This window comes from Pistacia vera, unplaced genomic scaffold (assembly GCF_008641045.1).
Source record: "Pistacia vera cultivar Batoury unplaced genomic scaffold, PisVer_v2 Contig79, whole genome shotgun sequence".
NCBI classification, from domain to species: Eukaryota; Viridiplantae; Streptophyta; class Magnoliopsida; order Sapindales; family Anacardiaceae; genus Pistacia; species Pistacia vera.
In genome coordinates this window covers 140,344-157,121 of record NW_022196656.1, presented here as the reverse complement: position 1 = coordinate 157,121, position 16,778 = coordinate 140,344, and the positions used below count along the sequence as shown (strand labels likewise).

Genomic DNA, 16,778 nt, shown 5'->3' with positions numbered 1-16,778 from the left:
AAACAGATGCGTGTTACACGTAGGCCGGTACACATTTTCGGTGTAAAATTTTCGGTGTCCCTAGCATTATTGATAGTTTAATAGTCACATGCTAAAGTGAAGTTAAATAACGTAATAATATAATATAATAATTAAACAAATACTAGATCAACGTGATTAATTGTATATTAATACATCAACATGTATTCATCAAAGTCCACAAACATTACTTTGACAAACGAAACCAAACGATATGACCATCTCCAATCTCTCCTGTAATACAGAAACCTTTCTCGAACAAGCCACCGTTGATGGATGCGTTGACTACAAAGGCCGTCCAGTGTACAGAGCCAGCTCTGGTGGGTGGAGATCAGCGTACTTCATTATTGGTGTTGAAATGGCTGAGAGGTTCGCTTATTATGGAATTGGCTCCAACCTTATTACCTATTTGACTGGACCTCTGGGTCAGTCCACGGCAATTGCGGCAGAGAACGTCAACATCTGGTCAGGCACAGCGTCGTTGCTGCCTCTTTTAGGAGCTTTTGTTGCTGATTCTTTTCTTGGACGTTACCGGACTATTGTTATTGCTTCTGCTATATACATCTTGTGGTATCTTTGCCAGAGTTCTACTTATGGATTCCAATTTCTGTGTGTGCGGAGGATTACCTCCCCTCGGATATTGGCTTCTTTAAGTTACTTATTGGTTCCAATTTCTGTGTGTGCGGAGGATTACCTCCCCTCGGATATTGGCTTCTTTAAGTTACTTATTGGTTCCAATTTCTGCGTGTGCGGAGGATTACCTCCCCTCGGATATTGGCTCCTTTAAGTTTTGGTTATGTTTTCTTTCTCTATTTCATATGTTATGTTTTATTTCATTGTTTATTAAATTATGTTTATATGTAATCTTCGGGTCTTGTGCTATCTTTACCGTTTGAGGTGATATTACACATCCAAGAGGTTGAACTTACGTACATGGAATCCTCTTCAGCTTTATCTACGTTTACAGCTCCCATAAATACTAGTTTATCTAGATCTTCTTCTAAAGTAGACAGTCTGTATGAAATATCTTATATCCCAGAAAATCAAAAAATCCAAGACACAATCCCTCCCATTGTAAATCCTTACACCGCCTTTTCCAAGTCTACGTCTTCTTTGTCTAAAACCTTTAAAACTCTTGTCCGTCCTTCCAGAAAGCCAGTCAAAGAGTATGTCCAGACTAGTACATTTGACAAGTGTCAAATTCCAGCCACTTCCTAAGAACAATATGTTACTTTAGAAATCCCTCAAGAATCCATTACTCAATGGATCCGTGAAGGGATACTCTCATGTGCACTTGGCGCAATCCGGCTCGCTCTTCTTTATCATGGTAGAAAAGGACTTCCAGTCTCAGTTCGAATTGCTTTATTGGACACCAGATTTGCCATATCAACATGTTGTATCGGGACAGCACAGACAACTTTGAATGCTGGGACAGTCATATGACACTGTTTCCTAATTTCAACATGTCTCTCTCTGATGTTCATTGCTCTAAGGCTCTTAAAGTTCAATTACAGATTGTTGGTGCAGATTTAAATCCAGGAAGTATTGCAGCTACTTTGCATTATCAAATGGTTTGGCGAATCCAAGACCATGCTCTTGATCTCGCTATCCCTACGACTACTGATGCACTACTTCTCACTGTTGACTCTCAGAATACTCCTCACGATCAATATTCCCAGGCAAATTTCCAGAGATGATTTGATTAAATTGTTACCCGACTTGGGTGAGAGTTACGAGTCTCTTAACAAAAAAGAGACTCCGGTGGTTTCTACCGAATCTACCATGCATGACAACAACTATCAGATTTAAGTCTCCAGCAACTCCCAGTGCTCCACCTTTGAGTTTTCGACAAACTCAATTCATGATTAATCCGGTCAGACACACTACCACAGTACGGGAACTGGACTTCCATTCATTCTTTTCAACAATCTGGTGCTCCTGTCTACCATCAATATGATCCAGTCACTGGTCACACTCCATTTGATCTTGACTGCCAATGCTCAAAATGCCGTGATGATCCTATTTGGGAAATGAAGCATTATCTTCCAAGACGAAACTATTTCAACAAGAAAAAGAAGAAAGCTCACTGCAGTTAGACAGGTCTTATTCCGCTTTGAAGAACATGATCCTGAAGTTGGTCTTCTGGTCAACCATCTGGTAAATTTGACTATTATGTCAAATATTCTCCACCAGCCAGAAAAGATATACATCCAGTAATCCCTCATGGGACATCCCTCCGAAACCTCAACCTAAATCACCTTTAAAACTATCCAAACCTACAAAATCACCTTACTTCAAACAGCCTTTACCATGTATCAACAGTCTCTAAGGTGGATTGCCAAAGAACATAAACCACCCATTCACCCCTTGCTCAAACTCCACTTGTTCACCGTCATGATGATCCAATCCCCTGAGCCACAAAGACAGGACAACATTCCAATGACAAGATTTTCCTTCCCTTCAAGAAACTGCCACTCAACAACCAAAAGTGGTTCCTTCCAAAGTTATACAACCTGATGGATCCACACCCAACTCTCCCAAGCTGAGTAGTGTTCTCAATTGGCAAACTGAAAATGCTTTAGCCCAAACAAAACCATGACTAGACTTGAAAAAAATTGGATTTAGTAGCTCATCAGGTGGACTTCAGTCTCAGAACCAAACTCTGCTGATTTCTCGACTACAAAGCAAATTGATCATCTCCAAAACTGGATTGATCAGCTCCATCAGGAATTAATGCATATTGTCGTAGCTCTCATGGCTATTCAGTCAGTTTCTTCAGAAAGAAGCAGAAATGAAGTCATTAAAAACCCAAATGGCACGCTTCAGCAGGAATATCTTAAGCAAAAACTCAGACAACCACAGACTTTCCCTGAATGTCATTGGTACCAAACCCTTTTGATTCCACAACCGCATGGCACAACCCTCTTTCCCCTTCCCAAAAATTAGCCAAACCATTGGTCTCACTCTATATCCTCTTGGTGCTGTTCAAGCTTTTGGCAACACTGAACAATTATATGCCAGCGTAAAGAACGTGATGAAAAGATCAAGCTGGAATGAGAACAAAAGAGAGAGACAAGTATTGCTAAACCGCGGATCCCATCCGCTGATATTCCTGAATCTTTCTCTTCAGTCACTCAGATCTCTATCTCCAAAGCCTCAGCGTCCTTTATCTAAGGAAAGGCTCAATGCACATAATGATGATGGAAGACCGCCAACCTTCTGCTAATCCTGACTCTTCCGAAAATTGTCTCCTCCAATTTTATGAGCTCTTTTTTGCGAGACATGGCAGAAGGCAACGTCTTGCCGCTTCGGGTCTTTCTGAGGATTCCTATCACCTTCCAAACAGAATCAGAATCAGAAGCCACTATACCTTCACCTGATGAATCATTTGAAAGTGAATTTGACTTGACAGTGATACTTCGATCAACATCTCATGTTATCCCCAACTGGAGACCATCAACCTGAATCGTCCAGACCACCTGTGTTTCTGAGATCGATGTGAGATGCCTGAAGGTGATGACTCCATTCCAGACTCTCCGCCTATGTATCGACAATTCGTCAATATCCGGCTGAACGTGACTCTATACAGCTCAGCAAAGCTCCACATTTTACGTCGATGATCTTCCTCCACACAAATGGAGAGCTCGAATGTATGAATTTCAGGCCTTACAAGCTGAGATGAAAACCTAATGCCCAAGTCTCTACTGTACTTACGCAGTTTACAACTAGATTTGGAGGCATTCTCGTGATTGGTGGAAAGTCTTCAGGAGTATAGACAAAATTTGTTCATCAAATGCCAGATATCAACCAAGCCCTGTAATCCGTATGATGAGTTCTGTGGATTACCTCATCTTTATGAGGACCAAGTCAGAAGAATATTTTAAGATGCGATGCTGTTCTCTCAAAAAGAAAGATCTTGACAGGCATTATAAGAGGTGGTAAAAGGATCATATACTTAGGGGTATGGATGATCCTAATGAAGCAAGCCTTTTGGCATCCATTCGAATCCCTAAGTCATGAAGCAACCAAGCTATGCAGTCTCCGAACAACACACTTGGCTCACTTCTCTTGGTGGAATTTACCAGTTTGATTCTTGCTCTGGAAAAGCTCTGTTCTCAAAACAATTTTTTGAGATTATATGAATGTTCTAAACAGTTGACAAAGGTTTGTCAACGACCAGACTTGCAGATCAAGTGCAAATCAGATCGCTCATGTTCTTGTCTACCAAGAAGAAGTTTCATTCTAGACGCGTCAAGTTTCTCCACCTAATGCTCGGCTCGATGCCAGTTTCGACGTTTCAAGAACCGCAAGTTTCTTCGCAAAAGGAAAGCAAAGGCAAACGGTCTAATCGGTGTATTTATGCAACCGCCCGGGTCATTTTGCCAAAATTGTCCAAACAAGTCTAAGCAGTCAATCAAAATGGTGCAACAACTTTCTCAGCTCACACGATATCGTTTTCTGATGATGATGTTGAAAGTTGGTTTTCAATGGATGACGAACCCACCTCCGAAACCATTTTCCAGTTTGCAGCCACTGATATGAGTACTTGATTCATAGATTGTCACTATTTCTACCATATCCAACAAGCACCACAATCCTTCCCTCATTAGCCTTCTCATGTCACATACCTATAGCAAAAGTTCAGATCTTCCCTATAAATACTCAATCCTGTTTCAGTCATTGCATTCTTGATACTGGTGCTACTCGTACTATTATCAATCCTAAGATCCTTCCAGCCTCTCAGTGGAAACCTCATCAGGAAATATTCACACTGCTAATAGTGAGACTTTCACTACTCACCTGATCAGCAAACCCATTAAAATCAAATTTTCCCGGCTATTTCACTTTCATAAAGTCTTGGTTCCGAGCTACCTGGCAAGACATGGTTCTAGGTTTTGATGTTTATTCTAAACTCAGTAAAATTAGGATCCCCTGATGGTGTTCGTTACAAGATGTTTTTCCAATCCTGGACCCACAACCTAATTATTCCAGATTGAAGGCAATCCTATTGAGCAGATCAGAACCAGCTATTTCTCGTTCTTGCGCAGATTTCATGCTGATTTTTCTCACTAAGTGCTCATCCATATGGAAGAATTAGATTTCTTTATCCTTCCATTCATCAAGAGCGAAGATATCAATCCCACTAAAGCTAGTCATCCGGCATGTCCCCAGAACACCAGTCCGCCCAACAAGAATGTACTCAGCTTTATCTCAAGGATGCTTGAACCCACAGACTCTCAATGGGCAGTGAAGCTTTTTATGTCAAAAACGGGAGAACAGGCCAGAGGAAACTTAGACTGGTCATCAATTATTAGCTCTTGAATTTCTTCCTTTGTGATGATAAATTTCCTCTGCCTTCCAGACAAGTTCTTTTTGCAAATCTCCATAATGCAAAGATGTTTTCAAAATTTGATCTCAAAGCTGGCTTTTGGCAACTTGGAATTCATCCTGATGATCGTCATAGAGCTGCTTTCTGTATACCCAATCACTATACCAGTGGACAGTCATGCCTTTTGGACAAAAGTCACTCTTCCCTGTTCCAGAAAGCCATGACGAAGATTTTTGCTCCCTTCTGCATACATGTTTATTTATATCGATGATATCCTTCTCTTTTCAAAAGATGAGGAATCTCATATACGTCTTCTTCGGGACTTTGCTGATATCATCCCACACTATGGTATCATGCTATCTGAGAAGAAAATGCAATTGGGGCAAACAAAGATTGATTTTCTCGGTATGGTGATTGCTGACGGCAAGTATGATCTTCAGCTCATATTGCTAATGAATTGCAAAAATTCCCAGAGTTCTCACAACCAAAAAAGAAATACAACAATTCTGGGAATTGCCAATTACATCGCGCTGTTTCATCCCAACATTTCTCGTTTCACTACTCCACTTTCCCAGATGTTAAGAAGAATCCTCCAGAAGGTCTGAAAAGCAGACAAATGCAGTCAAGAGTCTCAAGCGCATCCTTCCATACACAGCCATTGAAGATTCCTTCTTGGGGAAACGTATTCTTCAGAAGGATGCTAGTGACACTCATTGGGGTGCAGTACTTTTGGAACAAGATGACGACAAGGTACGACATCTGTGCGGATACCAGAGTGGACAATTCAAACCACACAGCAGAATATCATTTACTTCAAGGAAGTATTAGCAGTCAAAAATGCCATTGAAAGGTTTGAATTCCACCTTGTTGGACATCATTCTTTGTTGAAACGGATATGGAGTTCTTTGATCAAATGCTTTGTTTCCATAAGAAAAGGTTCCACATCAACAGTACTTAGCTGGGCAGAATGGTTCAGTAAATATTCCTTCACCGTCCAGCATATCAAAGGTACACCAACACCATTGCAGATTATTTATCCAGAATAAAACTAAACAAGTTGGTTCCTAAACCCAGATCCAAACCTCTTCCATGTTTTATTTCCAACCATAACCCAGTCCAGTTCCCATTCATCATCCTATTCACAAACCGTCCTCCCGATGTACTCCTGAATTTGAGACCTTGTTCGAACTCGTACCATTGATGAAAATGCTACCACCCTCATGTTTCTTACCAACTCAATGCATTGAAAAATGTGGTCAATCCATGTATGATATGTTAGGGGTCCATCCAGATTACCCTTTTTCAAAAATCTTTTGTTTACCTCCAGTCTTGATATCATTTCCAGAAGAATTATTATGGTTCTTTTGGTATTTTACATCAATACCACATTGCTATTCAATTCCCGATCCATATATGTTGAAAATAATTCCCAATACCAGTCAACCTCAACCCTGAATTGCACTTTTTGATAACTTTTTCCGATGGTTCAAAACCCCAACAATGGAAATCTGTGTTGCTCACCAAATTGCCCGATACAAAGGTCCTATGTCTACCAAAATGGCATGGTCTATAAGTTTTTTCACAGACATCACTCTATCCGATCTGATGGCATATATTTTCTCACCATCAAGTCACTTTCATCGGTCTTATCCATACGATTTGTCCATAATATGTTTGTTATCCTATTGAGACTAGATCAATTCAAAAATCCTTTTTGAAAAAAATCAGATCATTCCAGTGCACTATGGCCATCCTTTCACGATGATGCTCCGTGGGAATTCTTTCCTCTAGACTACACTGAGAAATTGCTCCAAGCCAAACAGACATGCATACGTCCAACAATGCTCAATCCGATGACAATTCATCTATCCCGATGGTGGTACCGGGACTCATAGCCAGATACTGTGCAGGAAGAAGAGCTTCAGCGCAGTCTCGTGATTACTATCTCATAAATCCAGGCGACAACAATACGTGAATGCACCAGTACATTGCAGCGCCAACATCTCAGATTCCAGACATTTCTTCGGATACTCATCCAGATACACTTCCCGACAAATCCCTGCTGACTGGATTCAATCAATGGGTTGTCTCGACTTCCATGATGAAGAATCGTGGCACGTTACCAATTTGGCAGACGACTAAAGATCTGCGTGCCTTCATTAAATTAAATGGTGGTGTCCTATGTAAAATAGGATGGGACTAATGGTAATTGCCTTTTCATTGTAATATCCGCTAGCCATTGTAAAAAAGTCAGTATTGTAAACTTTTGTTTTGTCAACAATTGTAGGCTACTTAGTGTAAAAAAAAAAAAAAAAAAAAAAAAAAAAAAAAAAAAAAAAAAAAAAAGACCAAAGTCAAAAAGGTTAGTCTTGTATTTAATGCCTATTTATGAGGGCTTGTCTCCTTTTATCTATAAATAAAGGTTTTCCTTCCCGGGAGGAGGAGGAACTTTGTTGTAAAACTTTGCAAACACTTTTTTCTTCACTCTTCTTTTCCATACACTTCCATACTTTCTCTACACATCTTCACTTACATTTTCCATGTTTCTTTCATATTTCTAAGTTTCCTCAACCTCAAGGGTGTTGTAATACTCTGAAAATGTATAGATAGCAAAATATCCGATATAGTTTTAATTTATTGTGTTAATTTTGTTCTTAACATGTTTAATATTTTGTTTTCATTTAGTTCTTGTTCTTTATTATGTACATGTTCTTCATTTATATTTATGTTCTTATTTTATGTGGTGAAGGAATATTTACTGAACCATTCTGCCCAGCGAAGAACTGTTGATGTGGAACCTTTTTCTTATGGAAACGAAGCATTTGATCAAAAGACTTTATATCGTTTCAACAAAGAAATGATGTCCAACAAGGTGGAATTCACTTTCAAGTTAAAATTTAAAGTGACTCGACTTTATCTTTTTTTTATTTTGTTGAGTTGAGATATTAGAGATTTTTAATAGCTCATTTATTAATTATTATAATCTTAATGCAAATATTAAATCATAGACATCTCCTGCACATGTGTCACAATAATTTATGGTCATATAATTTCAAATTTGCCAACCAATTGCCAATTAAACATCTCTTAATAAATATGAGATCTTCTTTATTTTAATTTCTGTAGAAAATTTCAGTTAGTACTCTTTGCAATCTGCAGGGGCTGGGATTTGACTCTAGGCTATGTACCCTCTGTCAGCTCTGAAAATAACTTCAAGTAATCTTATTCTTCTTTCTTTATATCTGGTAGCAATTGGACAAGGTGGACACAAGCCATGCGTTCAGGCTTTTGGTGCAGATCAGTTCGATGGAGAAGACCCTGTGGAGTGCAAAGTGAAAAGTTCATTCTTCAATTGGTGGTATTTTGGGTTATGTGCTGGCACCTTATTTGCCTATTTCTTATTCATATCCAAGAAAAGCTTAATTGGGCTCTTGGATTCGGAATCCCTTGCATTTCAATGGCACTGCATTGCTTGTTTCTTGCTTGGAACCACGACTTATCGCTATAGCATAAAAGGGAATGAGAGAAATCCCTTTTTAAGATTGGAAAGTCTTTGCTGTTGCAGTCAAGAACTGGGGGCGGACTATGCCTCCTGGTTTAGTCTTAAAGATGAAGAAGTGGAAGCTCATGGAAACTTACCTCATGAAAATTCGACCAATTCCAGTAAGCGAAATATTTTTGAGAATTTTTGTTTGTTTCTTTAACTTTATGTAACTAGTTTTTATCAATTGAACTCTTGCAGGTTCCTCAATAGAGCTTACTTCCACCAGAAGATTCAGAGGAATATGGAAGCATGAGTAGCATTAAAGAAGTGAAGAAGCGAAGGCATTTCTCAGGCTTGTTCCGATATGGATTACAAACTTGGTTTATGCCCTTGTGTTTGCACAATCTTCAACTTTCTTTACGAAGCAAGGAGCTACAATGGACAGATGGGTTGCATCAGTTTCCGAAATACCAGCTGCTTCACTTCGATCCTTCACCAGCCTTTCCATTGTTCTCACCATGCCAGTTTATGACTGTTTTTGTTCCTATAGCTAGAGCTTTAACCGGGAAACCTGCTGGCATTACAATGCTTCAAAGAATTGGAAGTGGGATGTTTCTATCTATTTTAACCATGTGATTGCAGCTTTAGTTGAGATGAAACGGCTTAAAACTGCTGAAGAATTGGATTGATTGATAAGCCGAATGTGACAATTCAATGAGCGTATGTGGTTGATTCCTCAATATGTCGTAACTGGTGTTCGAGGTCTCACAATGGTTGGTCTCAGGAACTTCTATGATCAAGTTCCTGTTGAATTAAGGAGTGTTGGTCTACTTTTATCTAAGTATTTTGTGTGTTGGGAGCTTTCTTAGCAGCTTTCTATATCTGTGATTGAGAAAGCAACAAGTGAAGATGGGCATGAAAGCTGGTTCGCTAATAATCTGAACAAGGCACATCTTGATTACTTTTATTGGCTTCTTGCTGGAATCAGTACTGTAGGATTGGTTGTTTGCATGTATTTTGCAAGCTCATACATTTATAATAACAGGGTAACTTAGTTTTCAAATACGAAATTTATCTGATGTAAAACCTGTTAAAAAAGAATAATAAAAATTGTAGGGTCCAGCAATTATCTGTTTACAAGTATGAACAATCCAACCAAAATTTTCAAAATGTATAGGGCCGGTTTGTTACACTTTTTTAAAAATGTTATTTTGAACAAGTGTTTTAAATTGAGTTGAGTTGAACCAAATCGAATTGGATTTTAATCTGAAAATGTGTTTGGTAAACTATCTGAAAATTATATCATAGTTGGATAAAATACTAAATAGTTGTTTGGTACATTTTCTAAAAATTGCTTTTAAGACAAAATAGTTGTTTAGTATATTTTCTAAAAATATTTAGATTATTTTTTTTAACCCCTTACTTTTGTTAATTTAGCTAAACACTCTCGCAATAAAAGTTTAAAAATTAACAAAAGCACTCTAGCCACCCAATAGGGCAGCCAGTTGCCGACCACTACTACCGGACGGTAGTCGCCAGAACAGTGCAAAATCTGCTGGATTTGACTGGTCATGCGTCGATATGGTCGTTTCCGACCAAATCCACTATGGATCTAGTCAAAAATGGCTAGATCTACGGCCAAATCTCACCTAGAATCTGGTTGGTCTGGCCAGATATAACCTGATCAACATACGACCAGCTAGATCTTACTAGTAATGTGTCATCCTGACTGTGTCAGTTAGTGGCAACGGCGGTGACTAATGGTCGACGGTGGTTACTGGCAAGCAGATTAATTTTCAGTTGGAAGGAGAGAAAGAAAAATATTTTCAGTTGAATAGAGTTAGATAATTTGAAAACAAGTCACACCCTCTTTTTCATTTTTAGACAAAAAAATCTTATTTAAGTTGGATTAAATAAGTAAACAAACACTTATCTTAATTTTTAATCCAAATAAGATAAGAGAATAATGATCTATAATAGTATAACAAACAGGGGCTATGATACTATTTTAATGGAATTGAAAGCCTAATTCTTGATTAGGTGGCAGAAGTGTCTGTGAAAATAGTAAATATAATTCAGTCTTAAATAGAATGATATTAATGATGACCTCGGGCATCAGCTGCAACCATAAAAAAGTAAAAAAATTAAAAATTAAAAACAGATTACATACAATTTGTATTATGTTCAAGTTATTATAATTACTCCAGAAGGATCTAAGTAGTGCTCTGTTTCTTAGTGGCTGGAAGCAATAGCCAGATAATAAATGAGTATAAAAAAGTTGAATAAGATCATTTGCAACTGAAATCTGGTCTTGCATAAAGTAAACTAACAAATTACCAAAAGGCAATAATTGTAACCAAATAACCCTTCACAAATTTATAACTAATCAATTGTCTTGTAGTCCTTTTATAGATACGTGCAAATACGAGGAGAAATGGTCGAATACAGATTCAGAAAATAATCACTTAAAAAGAATATAAACAGAATATTTGCCCAAAAAAAAGAGGAATAACATAGACAATTTGTATCTCATTCGGTCAGTTCTAACAGTGTTATACGAAACTTTTATACTCATTCTTAGAAGAAATGACAGCCCCAAATGTGCTTAATTTACTACTGTTCAAGTTTCATACCAATAAGTTTCTTCATTTAGTTGCACATAAGCTCAACAACTGCAACTCATTTAATTTTTTTTTTTTTTTTCTATTTTAACATCGTATGTTTCTTATTGTGTGTGATTTTTCTATTAAGTTCAGAGAAGTCAGAAGCCCGCGAGGATATAGTTCGACCTAGAATCGATTCGACTCAACACTAGTCTGACCCATCATAAGCTCATCGAGAGATAGCTCGACCCAGCACAAACTAGTCATGACCAACTTTGACAGTTGTTCAACAAATCAGGAATAAGCTCAAATATCAAATATTTCGGAAGAGATAAGATTAATAGCAATGATAGTGCGATCTTAGCACTCAATCACGGGAATATCGGAATTGTAACTTGAATTTGATTACAATCCTGATAATTTCTCTATTTCCTTCGTCACAAACTTCTATATAAACTCTCTTCAATGATGAGGTAGGGGTTAACAAATTATTCTAGGAAAATTTATTGTTATTCTTGTAATCTATCAAAAGCAATAAGATAACAGTGGACGTAGACTCAAGTTCTAACTCGTTAAACCACTTTAAAAATTCTTTGTGTCAGTAACATTATTGCATTATTACTTTCAATTGGTTGTTTATCATTAAATCACGCACATATCGGTTCCAATTCTTCCAAAGTCAATCGGATTGGTGTGATTTTCGTATCAACATTTCTCTCAGCTGGAATATATAAAATTGAAATCAACTCACCATGTTAGAAAATTTTCTCCGACTGAGAAACACAACCCTCTATGCCCTCATCACTTTAGGTTCAGTTCGGCAATCCAAAGTGCAAACCAGTGAAAAAACAGGCAACAAAATTTTTCATCAGACTTATAATTTATCAAAGGCATGAAATCTGAAGAGTTATAAATTGAATGCCTGATTCGATTGTAAGAATAGGGCATTTGGATTAAGTAATAACATGCATACAGTTCAGGAAGTAGTGAAATATAGTAATTATCCCCGTTACTTGAAATATAATATCATTAAGAATATAATAATATAATATAAGAGTGTAATACTATTAACAATATAACATAACATATCATAATTATATTATATTATATTATATTATTATTAATATTAAAAAATCATGTAATTCTTTTATTCCTCCCAACCTAATATATTAATTATTTATACCCATTAATTTATTTCAATCTAATTAAATATATTTGATATAATGTTTTCAATAATATTCAAGATAATCTATTTTTTCATTAATATAACATTTTCAATAATACAATATTTCATAAATCAAGTGCTTTCTAATTTGATTTTTAGAAGTTTCATAGGGGCATAATTGTATTTCACATGTTTGAGATATATTTTCTAAGTGAAACGGATATTTCAGTAATATCCTTCCATAAGGTTAGGTTTGAAAAAAAGTAAACTGTTAAGTGGCCCTCTCCAGATTATCTGCCCATTATTGAAAAAAATGACACCTCATCGATAATCTCTCCAAAAAAAAAAAAAAAATAGAAAAGAATGTCCATCTCCGACCTCTCAGACACTGAAACTCCGGTTGTGGCAGCTACCGTAGATGGGTGCGTTGACTTCAAAGGCCGTCCAGTGTACAGAGCCAGCTCTGGTGGATGGAGATCTGCACGCTTCATTATTGGAGTTGAAATGGCTGAGAGGTTCGCTTATTATGGAATTCAGTCCAACCTTGTTACCTATTTGACTGGACCTCTGGGTCAGTCTACGGCAACTGCGGCGGAGAACGTCAACCTCTGGTTAGGTATGGCCATGCTGCTGCCTCTTTTAGGAGCATTTGTTGCTGATTCTTTCCTTGGACGTTACCGGACTATTATATTCGCTTCTGTTATATACTGCTTGGTTAGATTCTTTCTGAAACTATATTTATTTACACCGAATTTTGCTTAAAATTATACATATCTAAACAAAAGTAACAGTTTTCTAAAAGGAAACAAAGATAATCTGAAGTTAGTTAATGAACTCTGAGGGTTTTCCCTTATGCTTAGTTTTAGAATGTTTTAAATTTGGTTATGTTTGACATATGCAGGGGCTGGGATTATTGACTTTATCGGCTATGTTACCTTCAGTCAGCACTGTTGGTTGTCAAAACACAAACGAAATCACTTCATGTAATTCTGTATATCAATTCAGATTAATCTTATTCTTCTTCTCTCTATATTTGGTAGCAATTGGACTAGGTGGGCACAAGCCTTGCGTTCAGGCTTTTGGTGCAGATCAGTTTGATGGGAAAGACCCTTTGGAAAGCAAACTGAAAAGTTCATTCTTCAATTGGTGGTATTTTGGGTTATGTACAGCCGCCTTATTTTCTATTTTGATTTTATCCTACATCCAAGATAACCTTAATTGGAGTCTTGGGTTCGGAATCCCATGTATTTCGATGGCATTTGCATTTATTGTCTTTTTGCTTGGAAGTAAGACTTATCGCTGTAGCATCAAAGGGAATGAGAGAAGTCCGTTTCTGAGAATTGGGAAAGTGTTTGTTGTTGCAGTCAGAAACGGGAGGCGAGCTACGCCTCCTGCTTTAGTTCATGAAGTTGAAGCAGAGGAAGCTCATGAAAAGTTGCCCCATGAAAGTTCTGAGCAATTCAAGTAAGAAAAATACTTGTGAGAATTAGTAGGATATTTATTTGTTGTTACTATGACATGCAGGTGTGTAACTAGATTTATCATACTTTAACTCTTCACAGGTTTCTCAATAAAGCCTTACTTGCATCAGAAGGTTCAAAAAAATATGGGAAGGTGTGTATCATCAGCGAAGTTGAGGAAGCCAAGGCATTTCTCAGGCTTGTTCCAATATGGATTACTAGCTTGGTCTATGGCATAGTATATGCGCAGTTTTCAACTTTCTTTACGAAGCAAGGAGCTACCATGGACAGACGAGTTGCATCATTTTTTGAAATACCAGCTGCTTCACTTCAATCCTTCATCGCCCTTTCCATTGTTCTCACCATTCCGGTTTATGACTCTGTTTTTGTTCCTAAAGCAAGGGCTTTTACTGGGAAACCTGCTGGCATTACAATGCTTCAGAGAATTGGAACTGGGATGTTTTTATATGTTTTGTCAATGGTGATTGCAGCTTTAGTTGAGATGAAGAGGCTTAAAACTGCTGAAGAATATGGACTGATTGATAAGCCGAATGTGACAATTCCAATGAGTGTGTGCTGGTTGATTCCTCAATATGTCGTGGCTGGTGTTTCTGAGGCTTTCGCAATGGTTGGTCTTCAAGAATTTTTCTATGATCAAGTTCCGACTGAATTAAGGAGCATAGGACTCTCTTTATATCTCGGTATCCTCGGTGTTGGGAGCTTTCTGAGCAGCTTTCTGATATCTGTGATTGAGAAAGCAACAGGAGGTGATGGCCATGAAAGCTGGTTTGCTGATAATCTCAACAAGGCACATCTTGATTATTTTTATTGGCTTCTTGCTGGACTCACTGCTGCAGGATTGATTTCCTTCTGGATTTTTGCCAAGTCCTACATTTATAATAAGCCAAGCTAGCTTTCAAATATGGAATTTATGTAAAGTAGGACTTGTGTTGTCTTTTTACTAGGCAAATTCTTGTCTTTTTAACAGCAGCTTGTGTTGGTATGGCATAAAACAGTAGTATTATTTTCTATAATTCCTCTAAAGATTTGAATGTCAATAATCTGCAGGGACTGGGCTTGTTGACTTCATCAGCTATGTTACCTTCGGTTAGCACTGCTGATTGCCAAAACATAAATATAATCAGTTCATGTAGTTCTCAATATAACTTCCCAGAAATGTTATTCTTCTTCTCTCTATATCTGGTAGCAATTGGACAAGGTGAGCACAAGCCTTGCGTTCAGGCTGTCTGTGCTGATCAGTTTGGTGGACAAGATCCTGATCCTGAGGAATTAATGTAAACTGAAAATTCTTCAACTGGTGGTATTTTTGGTTATGTGCAGCCTCCTTATTTGCCTTTTTGATCTTATTCTACATCCAAGACAACCTGAATTTGGCTCTTGGATTCGGAATCCCTTGTATTTCAATGGCATTTGCCCTTCTTGTTTTCTTGCTTGGAACTAATACTTATCCATATAGTATAAATTTAGGTGACAAGAAAAACCCGTTTGTGAGAATTGGTCAGGTGTTTGTTGTTCCCGTTAGGAATTGGAGGCAAATTACACCTTCTGCTATGGCTCTTAAAGTTTGAGAGGAAGCTCATGGCATCTTAGCTCCTCAAGAATATTTTGACAATACAGGTAAGAAAAGAAATATTTGATCATTTCTACAATTCTAAGCTTTGTAATTTATTTTTTAAGCTGAAATAGTCTGAATCTCACGCAGGTTCCTCAATAAAGCATTGCTTACACCACACCAGATGAATATGGGAAGGTGTTACTATGGAACGGTCAATTTCACCAGGCTTCAACATACCAGCCGCTTCACTTAAATCCTTCATCACCCTTGCCGTTGTTCTCACCATTCCCATTTATGATTGTTTTTCTGTTCCTAAAGCAAGAGCTTTCACTGGGAAACCGGCCGGTATCACAATGCTTCAGAGATCAAAGTCGAGACGTTTCTACAATTCCAATGAGTGTGTTGGTTGATTCCTCAATATGTCTTGGCTGGTGTTGCTGATGCTTTCAGAATGGTGGTCAAGTTCCAAATGAATTAACGAGTGTTGGTCTCTCTTTTATATCTCAGTATTTTTGGTGTTGGGAGCTTTCTGAGCAGCTTCCTCATATCAGTCATTGAGAAAACAACAGGTGGAGATGGGCATGAAAGCTGGTTTGCTGCTAATAATCTTAACAGGGCACGTCTTAATTATTTATATTGGCTTCTTGCTGGACTCGGTGCTGCTGGATTGGTTTCCTACTTGTACTCTGCAAAATCCTACATTTACAATAACAGGACAAGTTCCAACCAAAAATGTCAAAATGTGTGATGTAAGTCTTGAACCTCCAGATTGACCTAGGAGGAAGTATTTGATCGAAATTGCAAACCCACGTCAAATAAAATAGTACGTTTGGATACTTGGCTGAAGTCGCCATTAGTAACTAAATAACAGATCTTATTTTTCCTAGTTTAAGGTATTTGGTGCCATACTGTTTTACAATATGAAGTCATTTGTATAAGAAGGGTACAAGACAAACGTGATCAAAATTGATGGTTTAAATTCGTATACGTTTTATTTGTCTTGGCCATAGTTTGAAGACAGGATGCAAAACACAAATTATTGTAAACTAGATTTATGCATTATTTAATCAAGTAAGAGTTGACAGTATATGATTAAATAATTATGTGGTTACATGCAAAGGACAATGTATGGAAAATTATATC

At 37.6% G+C, this 16,778-nt stretch overlaps 1 protein-coding gene and 2 pseudogenes across 2 annotated transcripts; all 3 read left to right on the top strand.

Moving 5' to 3' along the window:
- Positions 1-232: 232 nt before the first annotated feature.
- On the top strand, positions 233-9,886 carry LOC116116924 (annotated as a pseudogene).
- Positions 9,887-12,891: 3,005 nt separating this feature from the next.
- Positions 12,892-16,521, top strand: LOC116116930 (protein NRT1/ PTR FAMILY 5.10-like). Of its 2 annotated transcripts, none has more exons than XM_031402963.1 (4): positions 12,892-13,313; positions 13,501-14,063; positions 14,162-15,697; positions 15,783-16,521. In XM_031402963.1, the coding sequence occupies exons 1-3, from the start codon at positions 12,963-12,965 to the stop codon at positions 14,970-14,972; spliced, it is 1,725 nt and encodes a 574-aa protein (XP_031258823.1). In that variant the 5' UTR covers positions 12,892-12,962; the 3' UTR covers positions 14,973-15,697; positions 15,783-16,521. The 2 variants fall into 2 exon arrangements, with proteins under 2 accessions (XP_031258823.1, XP_031258824.1); XM_031402964.1 differs by having other exon boundaries at positions 12,893-13,215; positions 13,640-14,063.
- Positions 15,236-16,521, top strand: LOC116116923 (annotated as a pseudogene).
- Positions 16,522-16,778: the final 257 nt, after the last annotated feature.

What these genes read in the sequence shown, in the direction of transcription:
- LOC116116930 (XM_031402963.1), top strand. Translation starts at nt 12,963, where the DNA reads ATGTCCATCTCCGACCTCTCAGACACTGAAACTCCGGTTGTGGCAGCT. An exon ending in CTTCTGTTATATACTGCTTG is followed by an intron (nt 13,314 to 13,500) that starts GTTAGATTCTTT and finishes TGACATATGCAG; the next exon opens with GGGCTGGGATTATTGACTTT. An exon ending in GAAAGTTCTGAGCAATTCAA is followed by an intron (nt 14,064 to 14,161) that starts GTAAGAAAAATA and finishes AACTCTTCACAG; the next exon opens with GTTTCTCAATAAAGCCTTAC.